The sequence below is a fragment of the Nothobranchius furzeri genome, chromosome 3 (genome assembly GCF_043380555.1).
Source record: "Nothobranchius furzeri strain GRZ-AD chromosome 3, NfurGRZ-RIMD1, whole genome shotgun sequence".
Classification (NCBI taxonomy): domain Eukaryota; kingdom Metazoa; phylum Chordata; class Actinopteri; order Cyprinodontiformes; family Nothobranchiidae; genus Nothobranchius; species Nothobranchius furzeri.
The window spans coordinates 66,544,837-66,571,919 of record NC_091743.1 but is presented as its reverse complement, the minus strand read 5'-3'; the positions used below and the strand labels follow the sequence as shown (position 1 = coordinate 66,571,919).

At 44.4% G+C, this 27,083-nt stretch overlaps 1 protein-coding gene across 7 annotated transcripts in view; it reads left to right on the top strand.

Moving 5' to 3' along the window:
* The window catches only part of cadpsb (Ca2+-dependent activator protein for secretion b), a 113,120-nt gene extending 90,800 nt beyond the window's left edge, over positions 1–22,320 (top strand). For 3 of the 7 annotated variants that reach the window (XM_054730702.2, XM_054730689.2, XM_054730699.2), the window contains 12 exons: positions 332–361; positions 3,088–3,244; positions 3,341–3,482; positions 4,300–4,461; positions 7,103–7,258; positions 7,377–7,524; positions 7,603–7,677; positions 7,765–7,848; positions 8,267–8,299; positions 8,427–8,534; positions 21,739–21,843; positions 21,919–22,320. In XM_054730702.2, coding sequence (XP_054586677.1) covers positions 332–361; positions 3,088–3,244; positions 3,341–3,482; positions 4,300–4,461; positions 7,103–7,258; positions 7,377–7,524; positions 7,603–7,677; positions 7,765–7,848; positions 8,267–8,299; positions 8,427–8,534; positions 21,739–21,843; positions 21,919–22,092 — 1,374 coding nt within the window. In that variant the 3' untranslated portion in view covers positions 22,093–22,320. The remainder of the gene's footprint in view (positions 1–331; positions 362–3,087; positions 3,245–3,340; positions 3,483–4,299; positions 4,462–7,102; positions 7,259–7,376; positions 7,525–7,602; positions 7,678–7,764; positions 7,849–8,266; positions 8,300–8,426; positions 8,535–21,738; positions 21,844–21,918) is intronic. The other 4 variants (XM_015958882.3, XM_015958880.3, XM_015958875.3 and 1 more) reach the window with 3 other exon arrangements.
* Positions 22,321–27,083: the final 4,763 nt, after the last annotated feature.

Below are 27,083 nucleotides of genomic sequence, written 5' to 3'. Positions count from 1 at the left end.
AATAAATAAAAAAACATGTTAAAAGTCTCTAAATGCAAAATTAAAATACCACTCATAGCATCAAGGATTTCTTTTAAAAGCATTTACTATTTAAATTCTGTCCTCTATGAATATAAGCCTCCATTAAAATATAAGAGATAAAGAAGATAAAAACAATAGATTATTATTATTCACAAAAGCCACTAAAAGTATATTTTCCTGCATTTGTTCGCTTTTAAAAAGCGCTGAGCTGTTAGAGAGGATGGTGACCATGTGGAGTTGGGTACAGACCTGCAGCTCAGAACATGCAGATAAGGCAGATTTATTTTATCTCTCTGAATATGCTTGACAGGCGGCAGTCACAAGCTCTGCAGATCAATCGGTACAGTATTTTTCTTTCTTTCTCCCCTTCAGTCCCCATCACAACCCCCCTTTGTATGGCATGTGCCACTATGGCAGGAGGCACGTTTCCAGGCAGAGAATGAACTGACTCATAGCAGCACTGGGTGGGTTTGTGGGGCATAGACATGCTGAGAGCAAACTTGTTTTATGTCAAAAGGAAAAAGGAAAAAAAAGCACATTAGCTTCCACAGCATAACTGCGATCATAAAGCATGTTGTTCATCGGGTCATTAAGGAGGCTTCTTTTCTCTCCAAGCATGCTGAACCAGAAAGTTTCCCAGAGTCTGCTCCATACGAACCTTTGAAGTCTGATCTGCCATGAACATTTGTTCCCCCTCCATCCAGCAGTTTATTTCACAGCCAGCACTTGTTCAAGCATCACTTCTCCAGCTTCTCCTCCTCCTCCATCCCTCTCTGCTATCTGTTCTTAAACTACCAACTTGTTCAAACAAATGCCTCAACGTACATTATTGTTCTGTACATCTTCCTGTGTTTTCACTCTAATGTGATTGATGACTGTCCAAGCAGGGAAAAGAGGTATGTAGCTCAGCTGAATGAGAAACTCCCATGATGCACTGTGCATGTAAAGTAGAGAATCATTCTACTTATCCCTCCCTCTCAGCATCAGTGCACTTCCTCAGGACTGGTGCCTTGCTGAACTGAAACAGAGTTACAGTCTGTGTGGCTGAACATTTCGCTCTCAGATTCCTGTATGTGTCCCTCAAACTCCATCAAAGGCAGGAGGTTGCCCTTCCTTTGAACGTTTCCCCTTCCCATCTTCCTGTGGGAACGCTTTTCCAGCTCTTCCCTCTGACTTTTTGAAAGTATTTCTCCTTGAATGTGATGGAGAAGAATCCTGTTTGCCGCCTGTTTCTCTAACATTAGAGCTACCATGCTTTGCTTTTTTTAAGTCTAGGAGTAGCCAGGTAAGTTGGCAGGTAAGTAAGGTTGTGACTGACATCTTGGGGGCTTAACTCAGGTGGAAACAACCTGTAAAAAAGTGGGAGGGGTTAAAGAATGCATGCAGCATATTTTGAGAAGATTATTGTTAGCCTGAATGATATGCAAAAAAAAAAAAAAAAAAACAAGACTGCCAGCAAAGCAACTACTGCGCTTGTGCTGTCAAAGAGTGAGAAAGTCCTGACTGTGCCAGAAATTTGTCAGCCCAATCTCAAAGCCTTACTTAACTAATTGGAACAGACGTACTTCAAGTCAAGAGATGCTGTGTGCTGCAGTCTTTGGTGTGCCAGTCAAAGATGTGCATGAGTCACATTCACATCTAGTGAGCTTTGGGATTGTTGCTGATGTGAATGGTGGAACCCCCCCTCATCTATTAGCTTGGGGAAAGCATGCAGGGAGATCCACGTTTGCATGAGAAAAGCACCTTTGTCTTAGATGCATTGGATTGGTCATAAATATAGAAACGTGGACATGCAGCCCTTTGGTGCAGGTCAAAAAAGTCAAGCTTTGAATTATATTTCTTGGATTGTATTCAATGAGAAACACACACACACACACACACACACACACACACACACACACACACACACTCAGGAAGTACTTTCACATTTTTTAAGTCATCAAATTAAATCAAAGGGGAAATTTGAATGTTTTTTGAAATGTGTCACTTTTCACTCCTGTGAAAATTCAGTAGCACCATTTCAAGCAGCACTAAATATGTTTCCCCACTTCGCCGCCTTCTGGTGGAAAGTGGAATTACAACAGTTGTAAACAACCCTGCTGTAGCTAGCGTTAACACTAATACAAAACAACTGATACTAAATTAACTACAAATTTAAAACATTCATGCTGTTGGACAAGGAAATATTACTTACAAATCCAATAGCGAGAAAGCCAGGTCACCATCAGTCTGAGATTTTGTAGCCTCCTTTACTGCCCTCAAACGAGTGCGGTTCCTGCCGATATTCCCTCTCGTTTTAGCTCTTTGCTTCACCTCCAGCAAAAACAGTTAAATTATTTTTCTTCTTCTTGTGCTTTTTAATTGACGGTCAGCAAACTGAAACCGCTAACTGCTAGTCTTTATTTTAGCTACCAACAGAGTGACCAGCTTACAGCCGTGAAGCAGGTAGAGCGCTTCACCTAGTGACGGCTGCAAAGTGCTGTCCAGTCTGAAGTTGGTAAAGTTTCTACCTCAAGAATCACTGAAACCACATTCAAAGCAACAGCTTAGAGTGTTAAAAGTTATTTAGTTTGACTTTAAGATATCAGACCTTTTCATAAAGAAAGATTAAAAACGAGTTATTCTCTCAGCTTATGATTAATTTGAATACACACTTCTGTTTTTATTTTTATTTACACGGTCAAACTCACCATTTTAGAATGTTTTTGGTTTCACATAAAGCACAAGATGATGAAGGCAAGAATAGTGGAATTATTAGACAATCATCTTTCCAATGTTTTAAGGTTATTAAGCTTTGTGGGTGTAAAAATAATAAAATAAATAAAGTACATAACATCAAACAGGATATTTAGCTGAGTTGCTGAGCATGCTCAGCTACCCTGCTAGTTTAAAGAACAGATAAAAAGTAAAGCAGGAACATTTTCCAACTTATCAAACGTAGACACATCTAGAAGCTCATCCTGGTGTCTTCATGTATCTGTTTTCTTTCCTTTGGTTTGGTTCTCTGATTTCCTTATTGGGGTCTTTTGCTTACCTCATTGCGTTTCCTCCCTGCTCTGTCTCTAGGCGTTTGCATGGTGGACGGACCTCATGGTGGAGCATGCAGAAAACTTCTTGGCCCTCTATGCCATCGATATGGATGCTGCTCTGGAGATCCAATCCCCCGAGAGCTGGGACAGCTTTCCTCTCTTCCAGCTGCTCAACGACTTCCTCCGGACAGACTGTAAGCTTGTCATCATTTGATTTGCTTAGTCTTATTAAAAAGATGAGACCCTCATTTATATTTTTCTATTCACTTGTCCTTTCTTTCTCTCCATAGATCACTTGTGCAATGGAAAGTTCCACAAACACCTCCAGGATCTGTATGCTCCTCTGGTGGTTAGATATGTGGATCTGATGGAGTCCTCCATTGCACAATCAATTCACAAGGGCTTTGAGAGGGAGTCCTGGGAGCCTGTTAAGTAAGGAGCCTCTGTCTTTATAGCCGAGCTGTAGGATGCTTGCAGGTGCAACTCTTTTATTTTCAGATGATAGAACGACTGTGTGGAGGCTGAGGAATCTGGAAGAGCAGATTTAATGTTCAAACAGACTTCCTGTACACTGGTAAAGAATGAGCCAAGAGTGGGCTGATAACCTATTTTTTTCTGAGAAAAAAATAGGTTATTTTATTACTGGATGTAGGTTTTGATTAATGCATGCGTCTTTTAGTAGCTTTCTCCAACACATCGGTATCACAGCGACATGAGATATTTCTGTTGCTTTGTTTGCAAACTAAACTTCATAATGCGTGCTGCATCATGTGACCAGAAGTTATTTATTTTCTCCTTGGGCTTCAATTCATCCACTCTGTCATCTTATTGTGTCATTGCACAGATAAAAGTTTCTTCACCATTTTTTTCTTTGCTGTCTTCAGTATTATTACGTCTCCTTTTTACTGCTTTTATTATGATGTGTGTGTGTGTGTGTGTGTGTGTGTGTGTGTGTGTGTGTGTGTGTGTGTGTGTGTGTGTGTGTGTGTGCGTGCGTGCGTGCGTGCGTGCGTGTGTGTGTGTGTGTGTGTGTGTGTGTGTGTGTGTGCATCCAGCTCTCTTGGCGCTGTAGGTAACCCGTATAACGTCTGTCTTTGATGATTAGTGTCCTGTTTTATGTGTGCTGCTGTGTGTTTCTTTCTTCTACTTTCAGATTTTACGTTTATGATGAGGGTTACATGACTTTCTGCGGCTCCCACACCACTGTTATGGATTCTTTTTTGTTTCTTTTTGTCTTTCTTTTCTGCAGGAGTTTAACAAGTAATCTGCCCAATGTGAATCTACCAAATGTGAACCTCCAAATTCCCAAAGTACCAAATCTGCCAGTGCCAGTAGCAGGACTATCAGTTAACCTTCCACAAATGCCTAGCTTTTCTACCCCGTCTTGGATGGCTGCTATATATGACTCTGAGTGTGTATTCAACTAGTTTGCTTTAGCTCCTTTGAGAAAGTAGAGAGTAACTTGGTATGAAGATGCTTCAGGACTGATATCAACCAAATAATAAAATATTTGTGGCATTTGCAGTGTTGTTGAATTTGTGGAAACCATTAGTGATTTGAATATTGTTCATGTTCATGCCAAGGTCACTCTGAGTAAGAGTAGATGGGGTTCTGCTTTCTGAAATGAGAGGGCCAAGGACTCTCATTTATCTCAACATGCATGCTGTTGAGCTGAGGGGTGGAGATACAGGCCAAGGAAAAGAAACTGGTCAAAATGTACCCATCTGACAGGGATTCACAATGAATCCAAAAAAAAAAGAAAATCACCTGAAAATCAAGCTTCCCCAACCAATGAATCTCCTCAGTGATGGCATCTACAGACATCCACTTCACTGGCTGCCAAAACCTGGCTGAAGGGCTGCAGTTAAAACCGATTTCCATTCATTTATTCACATTGGTCAGTAAGAGATTGTCTTGAAGAGGCAGGAGGTCCAGCAGGATTTTCCAGTTCCTCTTGGGTAATTCTGAGGCTATCCCAGCCCAAGGCATGTGCAGTCCCCCCTGTGAGTCCGGTCGGTCCTGTGGTCTCTCCAAAGCAGATCAAATTTTAAAAAAACTTTAAAAAGAGGTGATCAGGAGGGTTCCTGATCAAGTGGCTGAACCACCTGAACCTACTCCTCTCAATGCTGAAGACCAGCGACTGCTGGTTGATGTAGTTCCTAACCTCATCTCCAACAACCAACCGCCACGAGGCCTGTTTCCGCTGTTGGGTAATTTTATCGGACCTTAGCAGCACGCACATGTCTCCATTTCACCAGATTTGATCTCATAAATGGCTCGGTAGAGTCGCTACTTGTGGTTGACTCACGCTGATTGGTTGTAACTCAGAGGGAAACTTCATCAGCAGATGTCGCCAAACATTTGTAAACTAGAAGAGTTGCTGGCTAAGCAGAATGGACAAGAAGAAAAATCAGTGTTGATTATTAAATGGCCTTTTTAAAGCTGAAAAATGCGTTAGAACTCCCCCCCACAACGCTCTTTGTGGTCTCCTACAGAGCTCTTTAAAAATAGTGTTTATTTTACTCTTCTGATGATTGAACGCTGCTCTAGACATCACACAGCCACTCTCCCAGTCCCCTGAATGGATTTAATCACAGTGTATTTAGGCAGCATTCATTTTTTTACATGTAATGAATGTCCGTGGACTCCTTTTGGTGCCGATTAGTGACCGCCAAAGGGATCACGATATGCTGAGGTCTTAAAATCCTGAAAGGGTCGATTTTAACGGCTGAGAGGACAGATCCATTGTATTTTGCCTGACCCCCCCCCCCCACACACACACACACACACACACACACACACAGAAATTTCATGGAACTCCTATGGGAGAAAACATGGCTCTGGATTTATGTCAGGGAGGCCACTCCCCCAATTACACTCTTCCAGGTATCTCTGTTGTACTTGGTCATTGAGATTGTCTGCACAAACAAGAAAATCCAGAGGCAGTACCTGTCCTAGGAAACCATTCAGACTTCTAAAGAGCTGAGTCATCTGAGCCGCTCTAGCTCTAACCCCCACCTCTCTCTCTGTGACAAACCCACACAAATTGTGTGTGGAGGTGAGCCCAGCCACGTTCCGAAGGTACAGCTCAATTTCACACACCAGCTCTGGCTCATTTTCCGTCTGTGAAGTGACGGTCCACATCCTTACAGCCAGTTTCTAATGGCAGGAATCAGCATGCCTGGGCCTCCTCCTGGACGACACTCAAACTGCCTGAGAGGCTCTTTTGTCTCTTACAGATCCAGCCAGGGTTTAACAGACAGGAGGGCTTGTCTGAGATGCAGAGGGACCTAACAGTTATGCTTATCAACATGGCCATAGGTGCATCTCTGACCTTTGACCCCTGCTGGTAGTCTGATTGGGATGGAGGATAGTGCCATTGACTGGAGATGAAAACATGGAGAGGCTCTGAAGTTCAGACTGCTCTGTTTTACCACATCTCCTCCTCATCTCTACATGCTTTATGCTTCCCAATCAGCACCACTCAGGACGCTCCAGAGAAAGGCCTGCATGGTTTGTGTCATAAACCTTCCAGGGACGTTAACATTCTGGGGACATGGATGTTGAGAGGGAGGGCTGCGATGAGGAAATTTTGACTATTTTCCCTGAACATATACCGTTTGTTTTAACATGCCCTCCCTCCCTCCCTCCCTCACATCTACAATTCCCTTTCCTATGTCTTGGCCAAGTGTGAGCAGCTGCTGTACCTGCAGTAACTTTACCTGCATGTGGCCACACACCGGTCAATAATCACACTCTGCAGCGTGGTTATTGATTTGTTACAGTAGACCCTTCTTGCTTCCCCTCTCCTATACACTGACTGTCCACACACACCTGATCAAACAGGACGTATAGACACCTGTGTGGGAGCGGACAGTATATGGTGAGAGTTAATCTAAATGTGTCTGGGTGTAGAGGAAAAGCATCCTCTTCTACGCCTGTCACCTTGACCCCTTCCTCCTCTGCCACTCAACCTTTGCAGCAGTTTGACCCTTATCTTCTGACCTGTGTGTGTGTGTGTGTGTGTGTGTGTTTGCTTGGGTCGATGGCAGTAATGGCTCCGGAACTTCAGAGGATCTCTTCTGGAAGTTGGATGCCCTTCAGACTTTCATCAGAGACCTGCACTGGCCAGAGGAGGAGTTTGCCAAGCACCTGGAGAGTCGCATCAAGCTCATGTCAAGCAACATGATCGAGAACTGCGTCAAGCGGTGTGTGTGTGTGTGTGTGTGTGTGTGTGTGTGTGTGTGTGTAGGAGACAGCACCAACCAATAAACACTAGATTCACAAATAACATTATTGTGTGTGTGATTTTCGTTTACATCTCAGCACCAGGATGGCCTTTGAGTCCAAACTGACCAAGAGCAGTAAGTCCACCGATTTCCGCATCTCTCCATCATTATGCACCATGTTCAACGTGATGGTTGATGCCAAGGACCAATCAGCTAAACTTTGTGCCATGGAAATGGGCCAAGAGGTAAAACATCACTTTCATCAGATGTATCAAAGCCATGGTGTGTGTTTGTAAAAGAACAGTTCTTTTTTCCTTGAACAGAAACAGTTCCACTCCCAAATAGACGAACTGATTGAGGAAAGTGTGAAAGACATGATCCAGCTGCTGGTGGCAAAGGTGAGAATAATGTTTTAGTTGTGGGAAACTGCATCAAAGAAAGGAGAAGCATTATATCACGGATTGGATACATTTTTCTTTGTTTAGTTTGTCGCCATTCTGGAAGGAGTTTTGGCTAAAATATCCAGATACGACGAAGGAACTCTTTTCTCTTCCTTCCTTTCATTTACGGTAAGCTGATGTATTTTTTTCTTACCTTCGAATTGACATTTTTCTTAAAGACCAAGTTCACTTGTTTAGTATAAATAAATACCTTGTGACAGGGAAAAGGTTTGGCGCTCCTGTTTCAGGAAGTAAGAGTTAGCAAGAGAAAAGGGGAGCAAAAAATGGCAGAATCTGTAGTTTTAGATCCTGACATTTGGACATCTTACCTCTGATTGGCTAACATGACCCTACCACTGGCTCAGTTTGCTCTCCAACAATGATGTTTTATCTCCACAAATGACACAAGCCTGAAGGAGTTCTGCTGTGTGGTGGAGTTGCTAATGCTAAAGACATGCTCTTCTGTTTTCTAACACAAAATGGTGCAAAACGTTTTATCTGATACTAAGAATAAAGTTTTTTTTACTGTGATTGTGTACTTTTTTAGGTGAAAGCTGCCTCAAAATATGTGGATGTACCTGTAAGTACATCATCAGGTGTTTTTTTTTTCATAAACTGTCTCAGTGAGGATAACACTTAGTACCTTTGGTGTTTCAGTGGTCAGACTCTGCTGAGCCTTGATTGTGTTTTGCTGTTTTTCTTTACAGAAACCTGGAATGGACGTAGCCGACGGCTACGTGACCTTTATGCGCCACTCTCAGGACATGCTTCGAGAAAAGGTCAATGAGGAGGTGTATATAGAACGGTTATTTGATGTAAGTAAGATGCCGTCTCCTCCTCTCAAGAAGGGAGGGGCCTTTCAAAATGTGGCAAAACAACAGGGCAGAGAGGGATAAGTCCCATTTTGAGACCAGGAAGTGTACTTCAGCCTCTACTCCTCTGTCTTTCTGTCTGTTTCTCTTCTCTTCTGAATCACAGCTGCCCTCTGCATTCTGATATGCAACGCCACAGTGCTTTTGGGCATTTGTGTATTAAAACAGCATTTGTAAAGCATCGTCAATAAAAGGATTATTTAAAGCAGTGCTCTCTGAGGAAAGGACATAGCAGACAAGCAGTGATCTAGTGCCAGGACACTAGCTGTTCTCTCAGCTTCCAGAATCTTTCTGTATAATAACTCAAGAGGCTACAACTGTTGGGGACAAAACATTGTGAGAAATTTCTACTTGGAATCCCACTTGTTTGTGCGTACAACACTTTTGCAACAAGGCTGGATCACATGGGGACTGTTGCTAATATTTTGAGACAACTTTGAAAATCCTAGTCTGGCAAGCCATCCTATATATATGTGGATATGTAACCTGGCCACAGCCCATTGATGGCTCTCAGTCATGGGGCGGGATCTATGGCTGTCTTTTAAACTGTCTCCGCATGTTATTGGACAACAATGGGATGTACTCATCGCTACAGATGTCAGGCAATGGGACAGTCCGCCATACTCTGTCAAAGAGGATGTCAATACATTCTTATTCTAAATAAATTTAAGTAACTCTACCTGCTCTTGAGTCAAAGAATAGCCCAATTCAACATAGTCCAAAGTTGATGCCAAAGTTGTTTCAAACAAGCCATCGCCATCTGTGTATCAGTAACATCCTGCCCACTAACAGAGTGCTGTGGTTGACCCACCAAATCACTAGGGCATTGTGATTGGACCACTGCGGAGCCGTGGCCATCTTAGTTTTGCTCACTCACAGTAACATCCCGCCTACCTGGCTGATAGAGCACTGTGATTGGACCACCAAACCAATAAAACACTGTAACTGGACTGCTGTGGATGTCAGTCAACAGGTCAGTTTGTCATTACATTGTGAAAGAGTTACATACAACATAAAACAATACATTGTTTTTCTTATTAAAAAAACACTTTTTTTTCAAATCTCACTTAAACGTGGAACAGGAGATGTTTTTCTTGCCGTTCAAGCAAGCTACTTTTAAAAAATCCTAAATTCAAATACCCAACTCTCTTTTTTCTAGCCTTCTCCTCAAGCCACGCCTCAAGAATACAGGAAAACGCAATGCTTGTTCCAGAGGGTTCAATTTTACGCTTTCAACGTGTTGTTGGTACCTTTTCTGCCAATATTCCAACTGTAACAAACCTACACAATCAACAATTTAGTATGCCAGCCAATACAGTGTGGCGTTTTTATGGTGAAAAAAAGGTCGTTTTTAACTTTCCTGGTTTATTCTTAACTTCTAAATCACAGCAGCTCAGTACCATCGGCAGACTGGGAAACCCAGGCATCCACAGTCAGACCTGAACCTCCTCACACTTGTTCTCTCCTCTCACACACATACAAACGCACTCTCACACACATTGGGGGAGAGGCCGCACTCTCAGACGACAGGTCTGTCACGTGAAGAATTCCCAACAAGAACAAAATCAGATTTTAAACAGCTCCTTAAATGAAATTTGCGAACAGAATGGAACATTTGGTCCATGACACTAGGCAGCCTGGCTCTGGCTTTGCTTCCTGTGTAACCATTCCATGCCGAGAACGTTCCATTCATGCACATAGAGGGGCTGAGAGTAGAAAATGGTCAGAAGACTGTTTTATGGATGGATCATGATCCAATTATCCAGAAAAGGATGTTCATAATGATTAGTTAAGGTTTTCCCAGGATTGTACATTTCAGAGGGGATTAGAATTATTCCTGTTTTTGACAAAAAAAAAAACCAAAAAACAAAAAAATGGTTTATAGGTTGCCATTGATATGTGAAGAGCATTTCAAGCCATGTGACAAACAATGCTCTGGGAAAACAAAAATCTCCTTTTCCATGTCTAAGAGAATAATAGAACAGATTCTTTCCCTTTCAGTCGATTCACTCAGTACAATGAAGGTACTATGGGACATCACGCCCTCTTGTGGCCTGGCTGAAGACACATTTAATCACACCTGTAAGGCAAATGAAAGTGACGCTGCGTCGAGGCCCCGCCCTCCACTTATAAGTGACCGTGTCACTGTCATTCCTCGATTCTTACGCTCTTCATCTCGCTGAGAACACATCTGACAACTAGCTGCGCTAAGGAAAGATAGCTTAACCGCTCACTGACTGGACTCTACTGCCTTCTGGCTAGCATTCCCGCCCACCGAGCGCTATCTTTCGTGGCTCTTCAGCTTCTCCACTTCGCTCCGCTGTGTGTCTCGCAATGAGCACCGTGTCGGACGTTGCTTCACGGAAAGCCGCTTTGTGCCCCTGTCCTCAGGGCTGTGGATTTGCGTGCCCGGTTTGTCAAGGAATTCTCCACGCCAGGAGAGCGCTTGCGGACCTGGAGGCGTGCGAGTTCTGTTGCCAACTCCACCGTCCCATGCTCGAACGGCGCATGAAGCTTCTACAATGTCTCCTGGCAGATGCTGCAGTTTCGCAGCAGGACCCCATGCTTTCCCGTTCGGCACCAGCTTCGCCCGGCTCTGACGTGGACAGCCTATTTATCGATATCCCCGCTACTAGCTGGGCAGATAAGATGGAGATGGCAGACAATTTAACCGGACCAGACCAAGAGGCTTCTCTGTTCCTTCCTCTGGCAGAGGATGAAGGAGACATTTTGGACATTTGCCCTGACAGTCAGGACTTGCTTGAGGACGAGGAGGTCCTCTCGGCGGTGGAGTGTTCTGCTCCGGCCGCTACTTCAGCCTCCGAGCTGCAAGATGACACTTATTTTCTCCCGCTCTGCCGGCATGCAGTGGGGAGGCTAGAAGTGGACTGGCCCGCTCCTCCACCTGCACAAAAGAGATCCCGCTTCTCTGGATTTTACCTCCCCTTGGAACCAGCAGAGGTAAAGAACTTTCTGCCACTGTACCCTGCTCACCGCATCTTGGGCCAAGCCGCTATCCACCCGCACCACGGTCCCAATTTACCGCTCGCAGGCCTCCACTGCCCACGTCCTCAGCTCTTCCACCATGCTCCAGACCTACCAAGCACTTTGCCTGGTGGACCTTGGAGCAAGGGTCCCACCCGAAAGCCCACTGACCACCCTCATCAATGAGATACGGGTCACGCCGGACTACATCCTGCGAGTTGCCCGAGGCGTCGCCCTGCTGTTGAGAAGAGGTATGGCCTCAACTGTAGTGGCTCAGTGACACTTGTGGCTGACCCTTTCTAATGTCCCCAACAGGGACAGGGCTAACTACCTGGACGAGCCTGTCTCACCCAGTGGTCTGTTTGGGCAGTCCCTCGATGCTATTCAGACAAAGTTCGAGGCCCAGCGGAAACAGACTGAGGCGCTACGCTCCATCATCCCCAGGCGGGAAGGGTTGCGCATGGCACCTGGGTCTGTGTCTGACAGGAAGAACCTGACCTCTCCTCCACCTCAGAGGACAGCCTCTCCAGCAGCAGCGAAGGGCTTGGTCTCAGCTCGGACCCTGTCTTTCCCTCCTCACCACTCCGCTTGGAGTAAAGGCCCTCCTGGGGACTCACCTTGTTTGGGTTTTGGACCCTGTTGGGCTTCAAAACCCCAGTTTTCCATGGTTGAAACGGAGCGGTTCAGCTACGGTTCAACACCACATTCCAAAGAGACTTTGTTTACTGCCCCCAGGGGGCGAGAGTTGTACTGTTTACAGAAAAACATGCACACAAATATAATAAAGACTGCTGTTTACAATCGACAATGTGTGGATGCAATGTGTCTCAACAATGCTTCTCAATTTGGACCCATAAAGCTGTGTCAACCCGCTCCGCTGGTGAACGACAGCTCAATTTTCACATCAAATCCTGTCTGCACTCGGCCTCTGTGGGAGCGGGAAAACCTGTGTTCTCCCGCTCTGCTGGAGAACAGCAGCTTTCCTCTGGTGGCAGACATGATGTTCAGAAAGCCTCCCGTTCCGCTAGAAGGCAGCAGCTCCCCCACCAGGGCGCTGAGCGGTTGCCTCGCGGCGAAGCTTCACCTCTGGCGAGCATGACCTTGGTCTAGTGCACGGTTGCCATGGGTTACCAACTGCAATTCCTGGTCAAACCACCCGTATTTACCTCTGTTTTGCAGACATATGTAAATACCGATGCTGCAGTCCTGTTATGGAAGGAAATTCAAACTCTACTGTTGAAAGGAGCTATATTCTAGCGGTCCTTCTCGAGGACACAAACAAAGGTTGGTACAGCCGCTACTTTGTTGTCCCGAAAAAGAGGGGCAGACTTCGCCCTATTTTGGACCTGCGTGTGTTAAACAAGTACATGTACAGGTTCAAAATACTAACACTCAAAACAGCTACTGGATACAGTCAGTCCCGGAGATTGGTTTACTACGATCGATCTCACAGATGCTTATTTCCATGTCGGAATCCATGCTGATCACAGGCGGTTCCTGCGCTTTGCTTTCAAACGGAAGGCCTACGAGTACATGGTTCTGCCTTTTGGGTTAGCTCTAGCTCCCCGCACCTTTTCGAAATGTGTGGAAGCCCCACTAGCCCCCCTCAGGGAGGAGGGCATCCGGATCCTTACCTAGACGACTGGGCTCTAGTAGCGAGTTCCCGAACACAGACAGAAACTCACACTGCATGGGTACTTTCCCACGTTCAAGCCCAGGGGTTTTCCGTGAACTACAGAAAGAGTTCTCTAGTTCTGAGTCAGAGTTTCTCCTTCCTCGGGCTGGAAATTTGCTCTCAGTCAAGCAGAGCGCGTCTCTTGGACCAGCGAATGGCCGCGCTACGCAGTTGCTTAGCACGCTTTCAGCTGGGAGCCAGACTAACACTCCGCACAGCTCTACAGCTGCAGGGGATGATGGCTTCCTCCATAGCTGTGGTACCTCTCGGACTGTGAAAAATGCGACATTTCCAGTGTTGGGTCCGCTCTCATCATCTCCATCCTTCACGTCATCTCCACCGGAGGTTGACGGTCACCAGAGCCTGCATGGTAGCTATCCTCCCATGGAGAGAACCAGGGCTGTTCTACCAGGGTGCCCCTATTGGGAGGATGTCAGAACGCATAGTGGTGACCACAGACACTTCCCTCAAAGGATGGGGGGTTTAGCGGTGAGGGGGGTATGGTCCTCGACCCAGTCAAGGTTCCATATCAGCTTTCTGGAACTGGTAACCGTGTTTCTGGCCTTGAAACACTTCAGTCATCACCTGAGAGGACATCATGTGCTAGTGCGCACAGACAACACGACTGTGGTGTCATATGTAAACAGACAGGGAGGAACACGCTCTCTTCCTCTACTGAATCTGACCCACACAATGCTGCACTGGTGCAATCTGAATCTCCTGTCTCTCAGAGCAGCTTATGTCCCCAGGTACCTCAACCATGGGGCAGACTTGCTCTCCAGGGGCAAACCTCTGTCAAAGGAATGGAGGCTCCACCCCAAGGTGGTGTCCCACATTTGGCTGAGGTTCAGCAGGGCAGTAGTGGATCTGTTTGCATCAAGCGCAAACACACACTGTCCCCTGTTCTTTTCCCTGACGGATCAGTTTGCTCCAATGGGATTGGATGTTTTGGCGCACCCTTGGCCCAACATTCTCCTCCACGCTTTTCCGCTGGTGGAACTGATTTCAGCAGTACTGGAGAGAGTGCACACATCGAGCACGTCTCTGATTTTGGTGGCCCCTCAGTGGCCCACATAGTCTTGGTACCCAGAGATCATCAGTCTGATGATAGCCCCCCACGGAAGCTTTCATAAGACAGGACCTTCTGTCACAGGCACAAGGGGAAGTGCTGCACCCTCGCCCACATCTGTGGAAGCTGCAGGCCTACCTACTGAAAGGTCCAACCTGGTAGCTAAAGGTCTTCCCCCGGCTGTGGTGAATACTAATCAGAGCTCAAGAGCATGCGCCACTAGGGGTTTATATGCCTATAAGTGGAAGGCTTTTGAAGTGTGGTGTCTAAGCAGGTCAGTAGTTCCCTCACAGAGCTCCATTGTAGGCATTCTGTCGTTTCAACGGGATCTGCTGGACAAGGGCTTGTCATTCTCCACTTTAATTGTCTACCTGGCAGCCATTTTGGCTTGCCATGAATCTTTTAATGGAGTTTCTTCTGGCGCTCACCCTTTAGCCGTTTGGTTCATGAAAGGGGTTCGCAGACTGAGACCCGTTATTACATCGTCTGTCCCTTCTTGGGACCTTGCTTTGATGCTGGAGGCCCTGTATGGTCCCCCATTTGAGCCTATTGAATCGATCAGTATGAAGCTTCTAAGACGGCTCTGCTCTTAGCCCTTGAATCGGCTAAAAGGGTAGGAGACCTCCATGCTCTTTCAGTTTACCCTGCCTGTCTGAAGATGTCATCAGATGGAGCTAGAGTCACTCTGCATCCGAATGCTGCGTATTTGCCTATGGTCAACCCGATCAACTACGGTTCCATGACCATAGAACTTTCGAGCTTTAGTAGTCCTCCCTTTGCCTGTGGAGAGCAGAGGAGACTGCATTGTCTGTGCCCGGTTCATGCTCTGCACTTATACAAATCGCACTTGGTGTATCAGAAAAACAGACCAACTGTTTGTGTGTTTTGCCAAACCCGCCATGGGTAAAGCTTTGTCAAAGCAAAGACTTTCTCATTAGATTGTGGAGGCCATTTCTCTGTGTTACAGCATCACTGGCTCCCAGCTGCCCCTAGGGGTCAGGGCACACTCTACTAGAGGTGTGGCTGCTTCTTGGGCACTGTTTAAGGGTGTTTCAGTTGGTGACATTTGCTCAGCTGCAAGCTGGGCTACACCCCACACCTTTGTGAGGTTTTACCGCTTGGATGTTTTGGCCCCTTATAAGTTGGTCGCTTATAAGTGGAGGGCGGGGTCTCCACGCAGTGTTACGTCCCTGACAGGTGTTGTTAAAATGTGAAGGATGGGGATAACATAACAACTGGACAGTGGATATTAAAATAGTTTTATTTGTAACAAAAGGTTCTAAAAACGAGCAAACAGATGGCACATTATAAAGATAATGCCAAAAACAAACAGAACTCGCTAAAACTCTGAAAAAGGTTAACATTACACAGCAAATTATCATCTATAAAACACCTGGTTAAAACTTGTATTAAAAGCTTAACCGAACAGAAGGTGTTTTAAAATCCTGAAGTTGATAAAAGTTCCAAAACAATCCACTGACTAAAAACACCTGGTAAAAATTTATTTTAAAAGCTTTACCACAACGAAGGTGTTTAAAACCGAGGTCAGTAAAATTGTCACAAACAAAGTTAACCTTAAAACCAAACAGCACTTTCATTTGCCTTACAGGCGTGATTAAATGTGTCTTCAGCCAGGCCACACGAGGGCGTGATGTCCCATAGTACCCTCGTTGTACCTCGTTCCTCTCCTTCAGTGAACAGTGGTTATATGCATAACCTAACGCTTTGTGGCGTGGTAATGGTAATGACGTCAAACTCAAGAAACTGACATGTCAGAAAGTCTTGAGCTGATCGGACAGCAGTTTCCAACCTGCAGATACACACAAACTGTCAGGCTCCAAACAGAACAATTATAAATTAGGCAGAAAGGTAAAATCCTATAAAGATAACAGTCTAACAGGACACGGCAGCACAGATCTGTTGAGTGTTCTGTTCATTTAAGCAGCTGAATGTTCTCATAGCTGCTCCCAGAGCCTGTAGTCACCAAATGTATGTGATGAGTACCTACAAGAAACACACCTGTTGCTACACACACAAACGGACATATGGTGTTAATGTGTTCATACCTCCAAGCATGCGTGTTTATTTTAGAGCAAAATGAGCTTCATGCAGTAAAACACAATGAAAACCACAGAGCTTGCATTTCTTCCTCTAATATATTTTGGTCCCCACTCACAGACAGCTATATTAATAGGCACAATTACCTTTTGGAAAAGGCACTTTAAATAATTAATTGTGTAGTAAATCTTTTAAGCTCCCTAACAGCTGCAGCAGGTAATGATGACTGTTTTTGGTCTGATCATTACTTTCCCTTCTCTTTTTTTAGAGTCTGACCCTGTAGATTTGTAAAAATCTTGCCCAGTTTGCAATCTGAGAAATAAAATCACCAGAAAAACACTTTCTTTCCCCCTCTGCACATCTGTTACATTGCACGTCTTCTTTTCTCCTGTTTTTATATAAAAGAGGAGGATAACAGATTTTAATGCACCTGGCCACTAGGAAGGACAGCACACTCAGGTTAAAGACTTTTACCGTCAGACGAAAGGCTCTGGCGCTTGGGTGGGGATCGGCGTGTCACAGAGCAAGGAGAGCACTGTCTTAACAAACATAATCCTGACAGGATACATTGACAGAAATGTGTCCTCCATGTGTGATTTGATCAACACGTAACGCTGTGACACGTGTGTGTGTGTGTGTGTGTGTGTGTGTGTGTGTGTGCGTGTGCTTCACGTCATTCAGTGACTTCTGGTACAGACCTGCGTCTGTACAGGTGTGTGACAGCTTTGTGTGTTGTCACTTCTTTCTGTGAGGCAGTGACGTGAACTTTTTCTGTCTGACAGATGCTCAGAAGACTCCCTTTGGTTTTCTATTTTTGTGCTGGCAGTAGCAGGAGCTTTGTGCCAGAAAAACCTGTTTTATTATTATGATTTTATTTATTTATTTTGTCATGGAGGTGTGAAGCTGTCGTGATTTAGGTCTGCTTTAACCCCCCCCCCCCACCCACCCACCCCCCACCCCACGCAGGCTATCTTGTCTGTTTCTGTTTGGCCTGTGTTTCACTGTGAAGTCTTTGACCCCCTGCGTCCTCTTTGTGGCCCCAGGGTGCACCAAAACCCCACCGAGCACTGTCGTGTTGATTTAAAGTGTCCAAGTTCAAATGCATGCTGATGAAATCTTTTTCATTGTTGCTGCTGCTTTTTGTTTTGATTGCACATCACTCGATCCATTCTGCATGAAAGTCATTCCTTGATGGTGCCAAAGCTCTTTATCTGTCTTTCTTTCACTACTTATTTTCAGTCCTTTTTAATCTCCTCTTTTCTGATTAACACCATTCCTGCTGCCTCCTATGAAAAATGGCACTGATCTCCAGTGCTGCGTTGTTTTATCACATTATGTTGGTTGGCATGACTCTTTTAAGCGTCAAATAATCTTCCTGTGTACATCTTCTAGCATGACCCTCCTCCTCAGAGCTCAGCCTCATTTTCACATAGAGCAGTTTTTTTTCCTTAGCACGATCTTAGCCGCCCACCTGCGAGGTCTGCATGCACTGCACGCTCAACTCGACTGTGAAGTGGACAGGCATCTGCATAACCTGATCCAAACAAACTTCAGATAATAATAAAAAGGCACCACACATGTAGTCATTTGGACCCTACTGCCATTCCTGCCTACTCACATGTGTAAAGTTGACTCTCTCTCTTGAAGGTATGACAACTCTTTCTGTTCCAGACGTGTGCTGTTCTCTGGCAACTTTAAACGGTGACTCAAAGCAAAAAAAGCTGCAGGAAAACAGCACGCCGCTCGCTCCCTGCCTGCTAACTGTTTGCTCTCTTTCATTCTACATTTTTTTATTCATCCTTTTTAATTTTTTTTGCTAATTAATTCGTATCAAAACTAGTTTTGTTTCCCTGTGGTTGTTTCATATCCGCAGCGAAGGGTGTTTTAGATGCAGCTCAGCATTTCCTCTAGAATAAATTATTAATAAAGGCTAAATTGTTTGCTTTCAGTCATAGACGAGTCATGCTGACTACTTTTTCGTTCAAACTGAATATTGATTTGAATATTTTATGGTAGTTTTTAAATGCTGCTGCAGTTTAAAATAGATACATCTGTTGGTGCTTAAAAGCTGTGGTCTGTAGCTTAGGCTCCCCATAGCTCACGTTCCTGCTCCCCCTCCCCTCCCCATGCCTCAAACCACACACGTGTTCATCTTGGTAGTTCATTTGAGTTGTTTATTAAAAGTCCCTGAAAACAGGATTCTCCAGTGCCAACAAAGGAAGACACAAACATTTTAGGAAATGCACATTTTTCCAAGTTGGATGGGAAACAGATTTATTTTCTTGTGTCTGCTCAGTCTGAGGTTGATCCAGCAGAGACTGGCTTTGTTTAGCATGCAGACAATAAGCAGGAAAATGGCCAGTCTGCCTTCATGCAGTGGTAACAATAAAATCCTCCAGCTGGCCCTTAAGCTCTTATTGTATAATCACTTCTGTGCTGGACTATTTCTGAGTAACATTCTGGAGATCTCTTTTCTCTTTGAAAATCACTTGGATCGGATCAAATTACTGTTGGAGCTACTGGGGGGATTTTGTTACCTCTGAGGAGGGTCGGGCTCAGACTATAAGCCACCTACAGGCATCAAAGTGGAAAAGATCTCATCTCATTTACTGTAAGGAGGGTAAGATGCTGGTTTTCTCTGAATATCACCAATCCCTTAAGAGAGATTCACAGGAAAGTTGGAGTAGTTTAATCATCTCTTTTAACAGATGAATCTCTGTACTAAAGGTTTAGCTCTAGCATATATATATATATATATATATAAAATATATATATATATATATATATATATATATATATATATATATATATATATATATATATATATATATATATATATATATATATATATATATATATATATATATATATATATATATATAATTGATCAACACATTTCAGCTGATCAAAATCAGTGTTTAAATAAATGGGCCAATGAGAGTTTAGGAGAACCAGTTATATGACCAGTCCAACTACCAGTATCTGGTATGTACAGTTTTTCAAAATAAGACACACTATTAGTTTGTAAGTGTATGACTAAAGAATGCATTTCAACTACAAGGTCCTCAAATTTAGAGAACCTTGTAAAGACACCTGGTAAACATATGAAACCCTGTAACGCAGGCATGTCCAAAGTGTGGTTGTCCAAAGAGGTCCAAAGTGGGGTAGTGCACTACTAACACTATCTATAGTGGGGACGGTGTGCTGCTGACCTCTACTCAGGATGTTGTGGGCAGAATACTTCGAAGACCTCCTCAATCCCACCGACACGTCTTCCAGTGAGGAGGCAGAGTCTGGGGACTTTGGGATGGCCTCTCAAATCTCTGGTGCTGAGGTCACTGAGGTGGTTAAAAGCTCCTCTGTGGCAAGGCTCCAGGGGTGGATGAGATCCGCCCGGAGTTCTTTAAGGCTCTGGATGTTGTGGGGCGGTGTTGGCTGATGCGGCTCTGCAATATTGCGTGGACATCGGGGGCAGTCCCACTGGACTGGCAGACCAGGGTGGTGGTCCCCTTATTTAAAAAGGGGACCGCAGGGTGTGTTCCAACTACAGGGGGATCACACTCCTGAGCCTTCCTGGTAAGGTCTATTCAGGGGTTCTGGAGAGGAGGGTCAGTCGAATTGTTGAACCTCAGATTCAGGAGGAGCAATGTGGTTTTCATCCTGGCCGTGGAACACTGGACCAGCTCTGTACCCTTAGGGGGATCCTGGAAGGTGAGTGGGAATTTGCCCAACCAGTCTACATGTGTTTTGTGGATTTGGAGAAGGCGTTTGACTACGTCCCTCGGGGGGCTCTGTGGGGCCCTGTGGGGGGTGATCCGGGAGTATGGGGTACCAGGCCCTCTGATACGGGCTGTTAGGTCCCTGTATGACCGGTGTCAGAGTTTTGTCCGCATTGCCGGCAGTAAGTCGGGCTCGTTCCCAGTGAGAGTTGGACTCCGCCAAGGCTGCCCTTCGTCACCGATTCTGTTCATAACCTTTATGGACTGGATTTCTAGGTAAAGCCAAGGTGTGGAGGGCATCCGTTTTGGTGGCCTGAGGATCAGGTCTCTGCTTTTTGCAGATGATGGGGTCCTGTCGGCTTCATCAGAACGTGATCTTCAGCTTTCACTGGAGCGGTTCACAGCCGAGTGTGAAGCAGCTGGGATGAGAATCAGCTCCTCTAAATCTGAGACCATGGTCTTGATTCAGAACAGGGTAGAATGCCTTCTCCAGGACAGGGATGAGGTCCTGCCCAAGTGGCGGAGTTTAAGTATCTCGGGGTCTTGTTCACGAGTGAGGGAAAACTGGAGCATGAGATTGATTGGTGGATTGGTGCTGCATCTGCAGTGATGCGGGCATTGTACCGGTCTGTCGTGGTGAAGAGAGAGCTGAGTCAGAAGGTGAAGCTCTCGATTTACCGGTCGATCTACGTTTCTACCCTCACCTATGGTCATGAGCTTTGGGTAATGACTGAAAGAACGAGATCGCGGGTACAAGCGGCCGAAATGAGTTTTCTCCAAAGAGTGGCTGGCCTCTCCCTTAGAGATAGGGTGAGAAGCTCGGTCATTCAGGAGGGGCTCGGAGTAGACCCGCTGCTCCTCCACATCGAGAGGAGCCAGTTGAGGTGGCTCGGGCATCTGGTCAGGATGCCTCCTGGACACCTCCCTGGTGAGGTTTTCCGGGCACGTCCAACCGGGAGGAGACCTAAAGGTAGACCCAGGACATGGTGGAGGGACTATGTCTCTCACCTGGCCAGGGAATACCTTGGGATTCCCCTGGAGGAGCTGGCTCAAGTGGCTGGGGAGAGGGAAGTCTGGGCCTCTTGCATTAGGCTACTGCCCCCACGACCCGAATCCGGATAAGCGGATGAAAATGGATGGATGGATGGATGGTTGGCCCTTTGTAGCGTTTATGGTGCATCTGATTTGGGCTCAGGTTAGTTTGCAAACTGCATATCTTGTCATTTTGTATTTGACCACTTTTGTCCCGGTTTGCATCTTTTCTTTTCCCGATGGTGACCGAACATCTCATGTTGGTCTTTTTGTCTCGTGTAGTTAATTTTACATCTCTTCTGCTTTTCATAGTGGTTATTTTGTGCGTCTTTCTGTAATGATGTCATAATTCTTGAGGCCGTTTTGGGTCTGTGTGGGTCTCCGTCCTGCTTCACTAGCAGGATGGAGACCCGGCTTTGTTCTGTTTACTCTCCGAGCTTGAACTGAAGTGATATTTAAATATCTGGTGCTGATCACTAACCTCATATACTGTATGTGTATAGTTGTAGATGTTTACGTGTGTCCTTAAGGTTAGTTTTTATGTCATGGTGTCTCGAGTTAGTGTGTGGGTGTGTGTTTTGCTGGAGAGTGTTGTTGTTTGTGTTTCAGCAATGGTACACTGCCACCATGAACCTGCTGGGGACCTGGCTCACCGAGCGCATGGATCAACAGCTCCACGTCTACCAGCTCAAGATCCTCATCAGGGTCACAAAGGTGAGCTGGCGGGTCCAGAAACCTCCCACGATCCAGTGTGTCTGAAGATGCTGACGCGCCATTATCTTGTTGCAGAAAAAGTACAGAGACTTCCGCCTGCAGGGCGTCCTGGACTCCACTCTGAACAGTAAAATGTACGACACGGTGCGCAACAGGCTGACGGTGGAGGAGGCCACCGCTTCGGTGAGGGAAGGAGGCATGCAGGGCATCTCCATGAAAGACAGCGACGAGGAAGATGAAGAGGACTAGAGCCTGTGCACTGACTCTCCAACCCGTCTGTCTGTCCAGAAAAAAGAAACCCTTCTCCTCTTCCTCGTCCACTTCTCACCCCGGCCTCCCTTTTACACTTTTGACTTTAGCCTGGTTACTGATGCATGTACCAACTCAGATAGCCACTCTAGGACCTCTTTGTCAGCTCGAAATGCCTATGAAGGAAACATTAAATATAAAAATAGAAATTATAATAAAAAAAACATAAAAAATAACCATGATTGGCAGATTAGCTGTGTCATCATAAAGATAGCTCCTACCTTTGATCCTCACTCATTTCTAAATTCATTTCTATGTGTTACTAAGCAATATGGAGAACCATATGTTTGACGATGTTGAGTGAGATTAATCGGTGTGTCCCTGTCCAACGCAAACCTATATGGCGCTTCTTTGTCGTACTCTACATTCATTAATGGTATGTTGTCGTGACGATGAGTGTGTGGACCCTTTTCTTTGTCTCGTCTGTTTTTAAGTGAATGCCAACTGCTTCTGACTAAAAATTAAAAAAAAACCTCTGTATCTGTTCACGGCTGTTAAAAGAGAAACTGTCGTCTGCTCAGATGTCATCGACAGGAAGTCTAGACCTGCGTTTCTATCATGTGTCAATGCTATGTGATCTCATCCCAATTACTAATTAGTCAAGACTCAACGGCGAGTGGGGGATTCAGGAGATGCAATAGTCTCAGATCCATTTTGATAACTCGGAAGATTCTATTTTTATTTCAACAGTTTAAAAAAAGGCCAAGAAACAGGTTCTATTTTAATTGAGTTGCACTTTTACAGAGAAAAAGAGCAAAAAACCATTTTTTTATCGAGAAAAAACAAAGTTGGTCTGTCTTTGTTCTGTAACTGTGTAGAATGAGATGTCTGGCATTTGTTTGGGTCTCACTGTTGTTTTGTATATATTATATAAATATATATAAATATTAAATGCTGTACATTGCATTCTGAGCCATCGCTGCATGCCCGTGGGCCCACCCCTCCTCCAAAACGCTTTGTTTTCTGTGTGAATTAGCTGGTGAACTCATTCTTGCTTTTGCCTTATGAAAGCCAACAGTTGTAATATGCAAGAGCTGTGGCCTCCAAATAAAAATTATTGTACATGTGCATCTTCTGTGATGTTTACCTGCTGCACCTGAGGCGATGAGGTCAAGGAGCCCAGAAGGCAGCAGAGGATATGCAGTTAGCTTAGCAGCTCAGGCCTTTGGAACTCTGAACGCTGTAATTAACAGACGAGTGTTTTGTGACGATGATATTCAGCTGAGATCAGATGCACAGATGTCCAAAGGGAACTAATGTGGTTCTATTAAAGTTAGTAGCTTAAATCTAAAGAGATAAAACCGGAAGTGCTAAACGGTTCTACTTTCCCAGCATACGCGAAACATGGAATTATTCACAGGTGTATTAACAAGGGCTGCATTCCACTTCTGCCGCCGTGCATGCTGGTTTTTCAGGAAACCCACCGACCGACACATAGCAGCTCACAGGAAGTGAAACACCATCCGGGCGCGATCTGCTGTGTGACCTTTAACCCCCTTACTGTCCTATCGGGTGACCCCTCCAGGACGACGGCTGGCTGAGCAGGGTTGTTGATTAGGAACGCGGGTGGGTCGGGGATAAAAAGAACAGAAATAACACATACTACATTTCAGCCAGAGCTCTGAACAGGGCTTGCTGCAGCAGCCTTAGGCAAGAAACTGTGCACATGGCGTCTACTGGGCCCCACCAGGACGGCAAAGTCACATGACTCACATCTAGATTAGTGGAATAAAAAAAACTGGGAAAAAGTAATGAAAAATCCATCCATTTTTTCCATCCATCCATTTTCATCCGCTTATCCGGAGTCGGGTCGTGGGGGCAGTAGCCTAAGTCGAGAGGCCCAGACTTCCCTCTCCCCAGCCACTTGGGGACTAATGAAATTATCTATTAATGAAAAATTCATCCGTTAAATTTCTGTAATGTAAAAGTAATGAGAAGTACAAAAAAAAAAACACCTGGGGTGCGTGCATCTGACCTCACTATGGGCGTGTGGGTTAAGCCTACCAGCTCCGCATCGGACTCTAACAATACAACATGGCGGCACGTTTAAACGGGGTGTTGTGGTTTACTTTTGGAGAACAGCTGTAGTTAGAGCCACGTCTAGTTTTTACTTAATTTTACGTACATGCAGCCCTCTGCTTTTGTCATCTACCACAAATTATTTAACTAGTGACGGAGATTACAGCTCACATGCTGACATATTTATTAAAACTAGACATTGGAGCAACTATACAAGCGCCCTCTAGTGGCCAGCTGCAAAAGTTTTACTCTTCCAAGTAAACAGGAATGTTCCCCTGATCGGTGCACGGTCTTGACCCAAGGCCATAAAAAAGAAGTGCACTATGTAGTGAACGTTGTCAATATTCCAAAAACTCGATTCAGTTCTGTTTGCATGCAGATGGAGACCTAATGAGCTAAAGGTCACCGTTTAACAGTACAATCTACAAACTCAGTTATACTATTACCTTTGAAGGGTTTTAGTGAACTAAAAACAAGACATTTAACCAGCTTATTAAACTGAAAAGTAAATGTAATCCCTAACCTGACCTAAAAGAGTTCCCTGCATCACTAAGTAAACGTCAGGACAATGTGGAGCAAACCCCTGCAGGGTTAGGACCTTGGAGGTGCAGCTGGTTTCTAGGATTACACTGCAAAGATCCAGAGAATACTTGGCAACAATCCAAACCAGCTTTCTGAACATACACTTCAAATCTGTTGCACTTTTCACCTAAAACAGATATGAGTGACTTTAGAAACAAACAAAGCAAACAGACGAGAGTTCAGGGTTGAAAAGGGATTATAATTATAGCCACAAAGTAACGCAGAGACGGAATTTCAGCCCAGATAAAATACAATTTACAGTCTGAATTTGTTAACCTCTTAGTTCTAGTGAGAGGAAAAGAAAAGCATCACAAAGTAAGATCATCTGGAAGGCGAGTTCCTGAGGCTCGAACAGAAACATGCTAACTCTGGGTTAAATTCACACCTTGGACACTGGAAATCTGTACTGCACGCTTCAACAGGTTTGATTTGAAAATTCTGGTTGATTAAATAGATCTCAGGACAAAACCACTTACATTGTTGCAAACTGGAACCACATCTTTGGTTACAAATAAAGCATCAACCCACCTAAAGAAATTACAGTGTCTCTACAGAAAGTTTTCACCTCCTTTGAACTTTTTTCATGTTTTATTTATTCACAGAGTCTTTTGTTAGCGGACACTGATCAGCAGAAGTTTGTGTCAAGGTGAAAAAATGCAGAAATGAATGAACATTCATGGGAAATAAACATTAAATGCTAAAAATGTCATTTATTCATAGTGAGATCTAAATGATCACTGATTGGATTTACTAGAGAATTAATGTAGGAGTTAATTTTCTGGCTAGAAAACATGAAAACAGATGAATAATAATAATAATACAGCGACATTTTGACTAAAACAACCAATCAGAGAAGAATGACGAATATTTCCAAGGCACTGAATAGCATCTTCACAAGGAGGGCAGGTGAAGATGCTCCTCTTCAGTAAAATCTAGTAAAATATAAAGAGATCCTGCAGGAAAACTGCTGCTGCAGGAGCCGCAGCAGTGTGTCCGCGGGAGTTTTCTTACAAAATTAAAACGCTCAAGAAAAGTGGCAAAGTTGGAATCAAGAATAAAAAGGCAAGTTCCTCTAAAAGACTTACAGGTTAGTCACAGCAGCAGCATTTCACACGTGGGAGGGTGTGTGTGTGTGTGTGTGTGTGTGTGTGTGGGGGGGGGGGGGGGGGGGGCACGGGGACGACAGGAGGTTCAAAAGTTCTTTTCACCTTGATATTAAACCATGATGAATGTTGATCAGCGCCAAAACATCCATTTAATAGACACATTTTGTAGACCCCTATGGAATCCATTTTTTTGTTTCTGGAAACTTCATTTGTTCATTAAAAAAAAAAAATTAAAAATTAAAAACACAAATTTGAGGGAAAACTAAGAAACTAAAACATGAAATGGATTTTATAGGGCTCCACTGAACATTTTTGTTTTGTTGCAATAAAACATGAAAAACCTTGTGCAGGGCGAATCCTTTAGTGTTGTAGGCATCGTGTTGTGTCGATGCACGTGTTAAAAGCTGAGCCGTGACTGCTGAGGTTAGAGAAGCAACAATAGAACATAAACATGATGGAACGATGGGAAGATCTCCCAGAAGATCAGTCTAGTAGTACGGAACAGAACCAAAATAATCTGAATAATAACAGCGGGCTATTAAGGATATAATATATATAGATATGTATATATATTACAAAACAATACAACGTTATAAATCCCTGTAAAAAGCAATAAATGTTCACATTAGGAGTTGTAAGACAAAAATAAGCCATAAGTACATTTTACAAGACAGCAGTGAGATATTGGGACATTAATGTAGAAGCAGCTATGAGTCTCTGTGTCAAAATCTCGTGGACAAAATACATGCTGGCCTACGTTACGATGTGAAGGAGTGTTTTTGTCGTAAGTGGATCGCCTCAGGTCGTCCCTGGTCTTCACGCTTCAGGCTCGATGCGGTCCAGCCCTCCTCTTCCTCCTCCGGTCAGTCAGGTTTGGTGGCGAAGCAGAAATTTAACGGGTGGAGACCGTTTTTCACTCACTGGGTAAAATAGGCAGTAACACTGATATCATAGTGCAAAGTGGACAGAGCTGCTTTTCCCTCATGTCAACTTAAACAGGTGCAAACGCTCAGCAGGAGAACATTTAAAGACAAAAATGAAAACATAATCGTCATAAAATAAAGGACAAAAACATAAATATCAAAAAACCTTTTTATCAGTATAAAAAAGTAATAAGGTTATTCGTTTAATCAATAGTCTGGCAAAAAGGCCTCAGAAAAGTTCTTGGATTTTTTTTTTGATTTTTTTTTTTTTTTTTACAAATTAAGGGCCTGCGTTAATGTC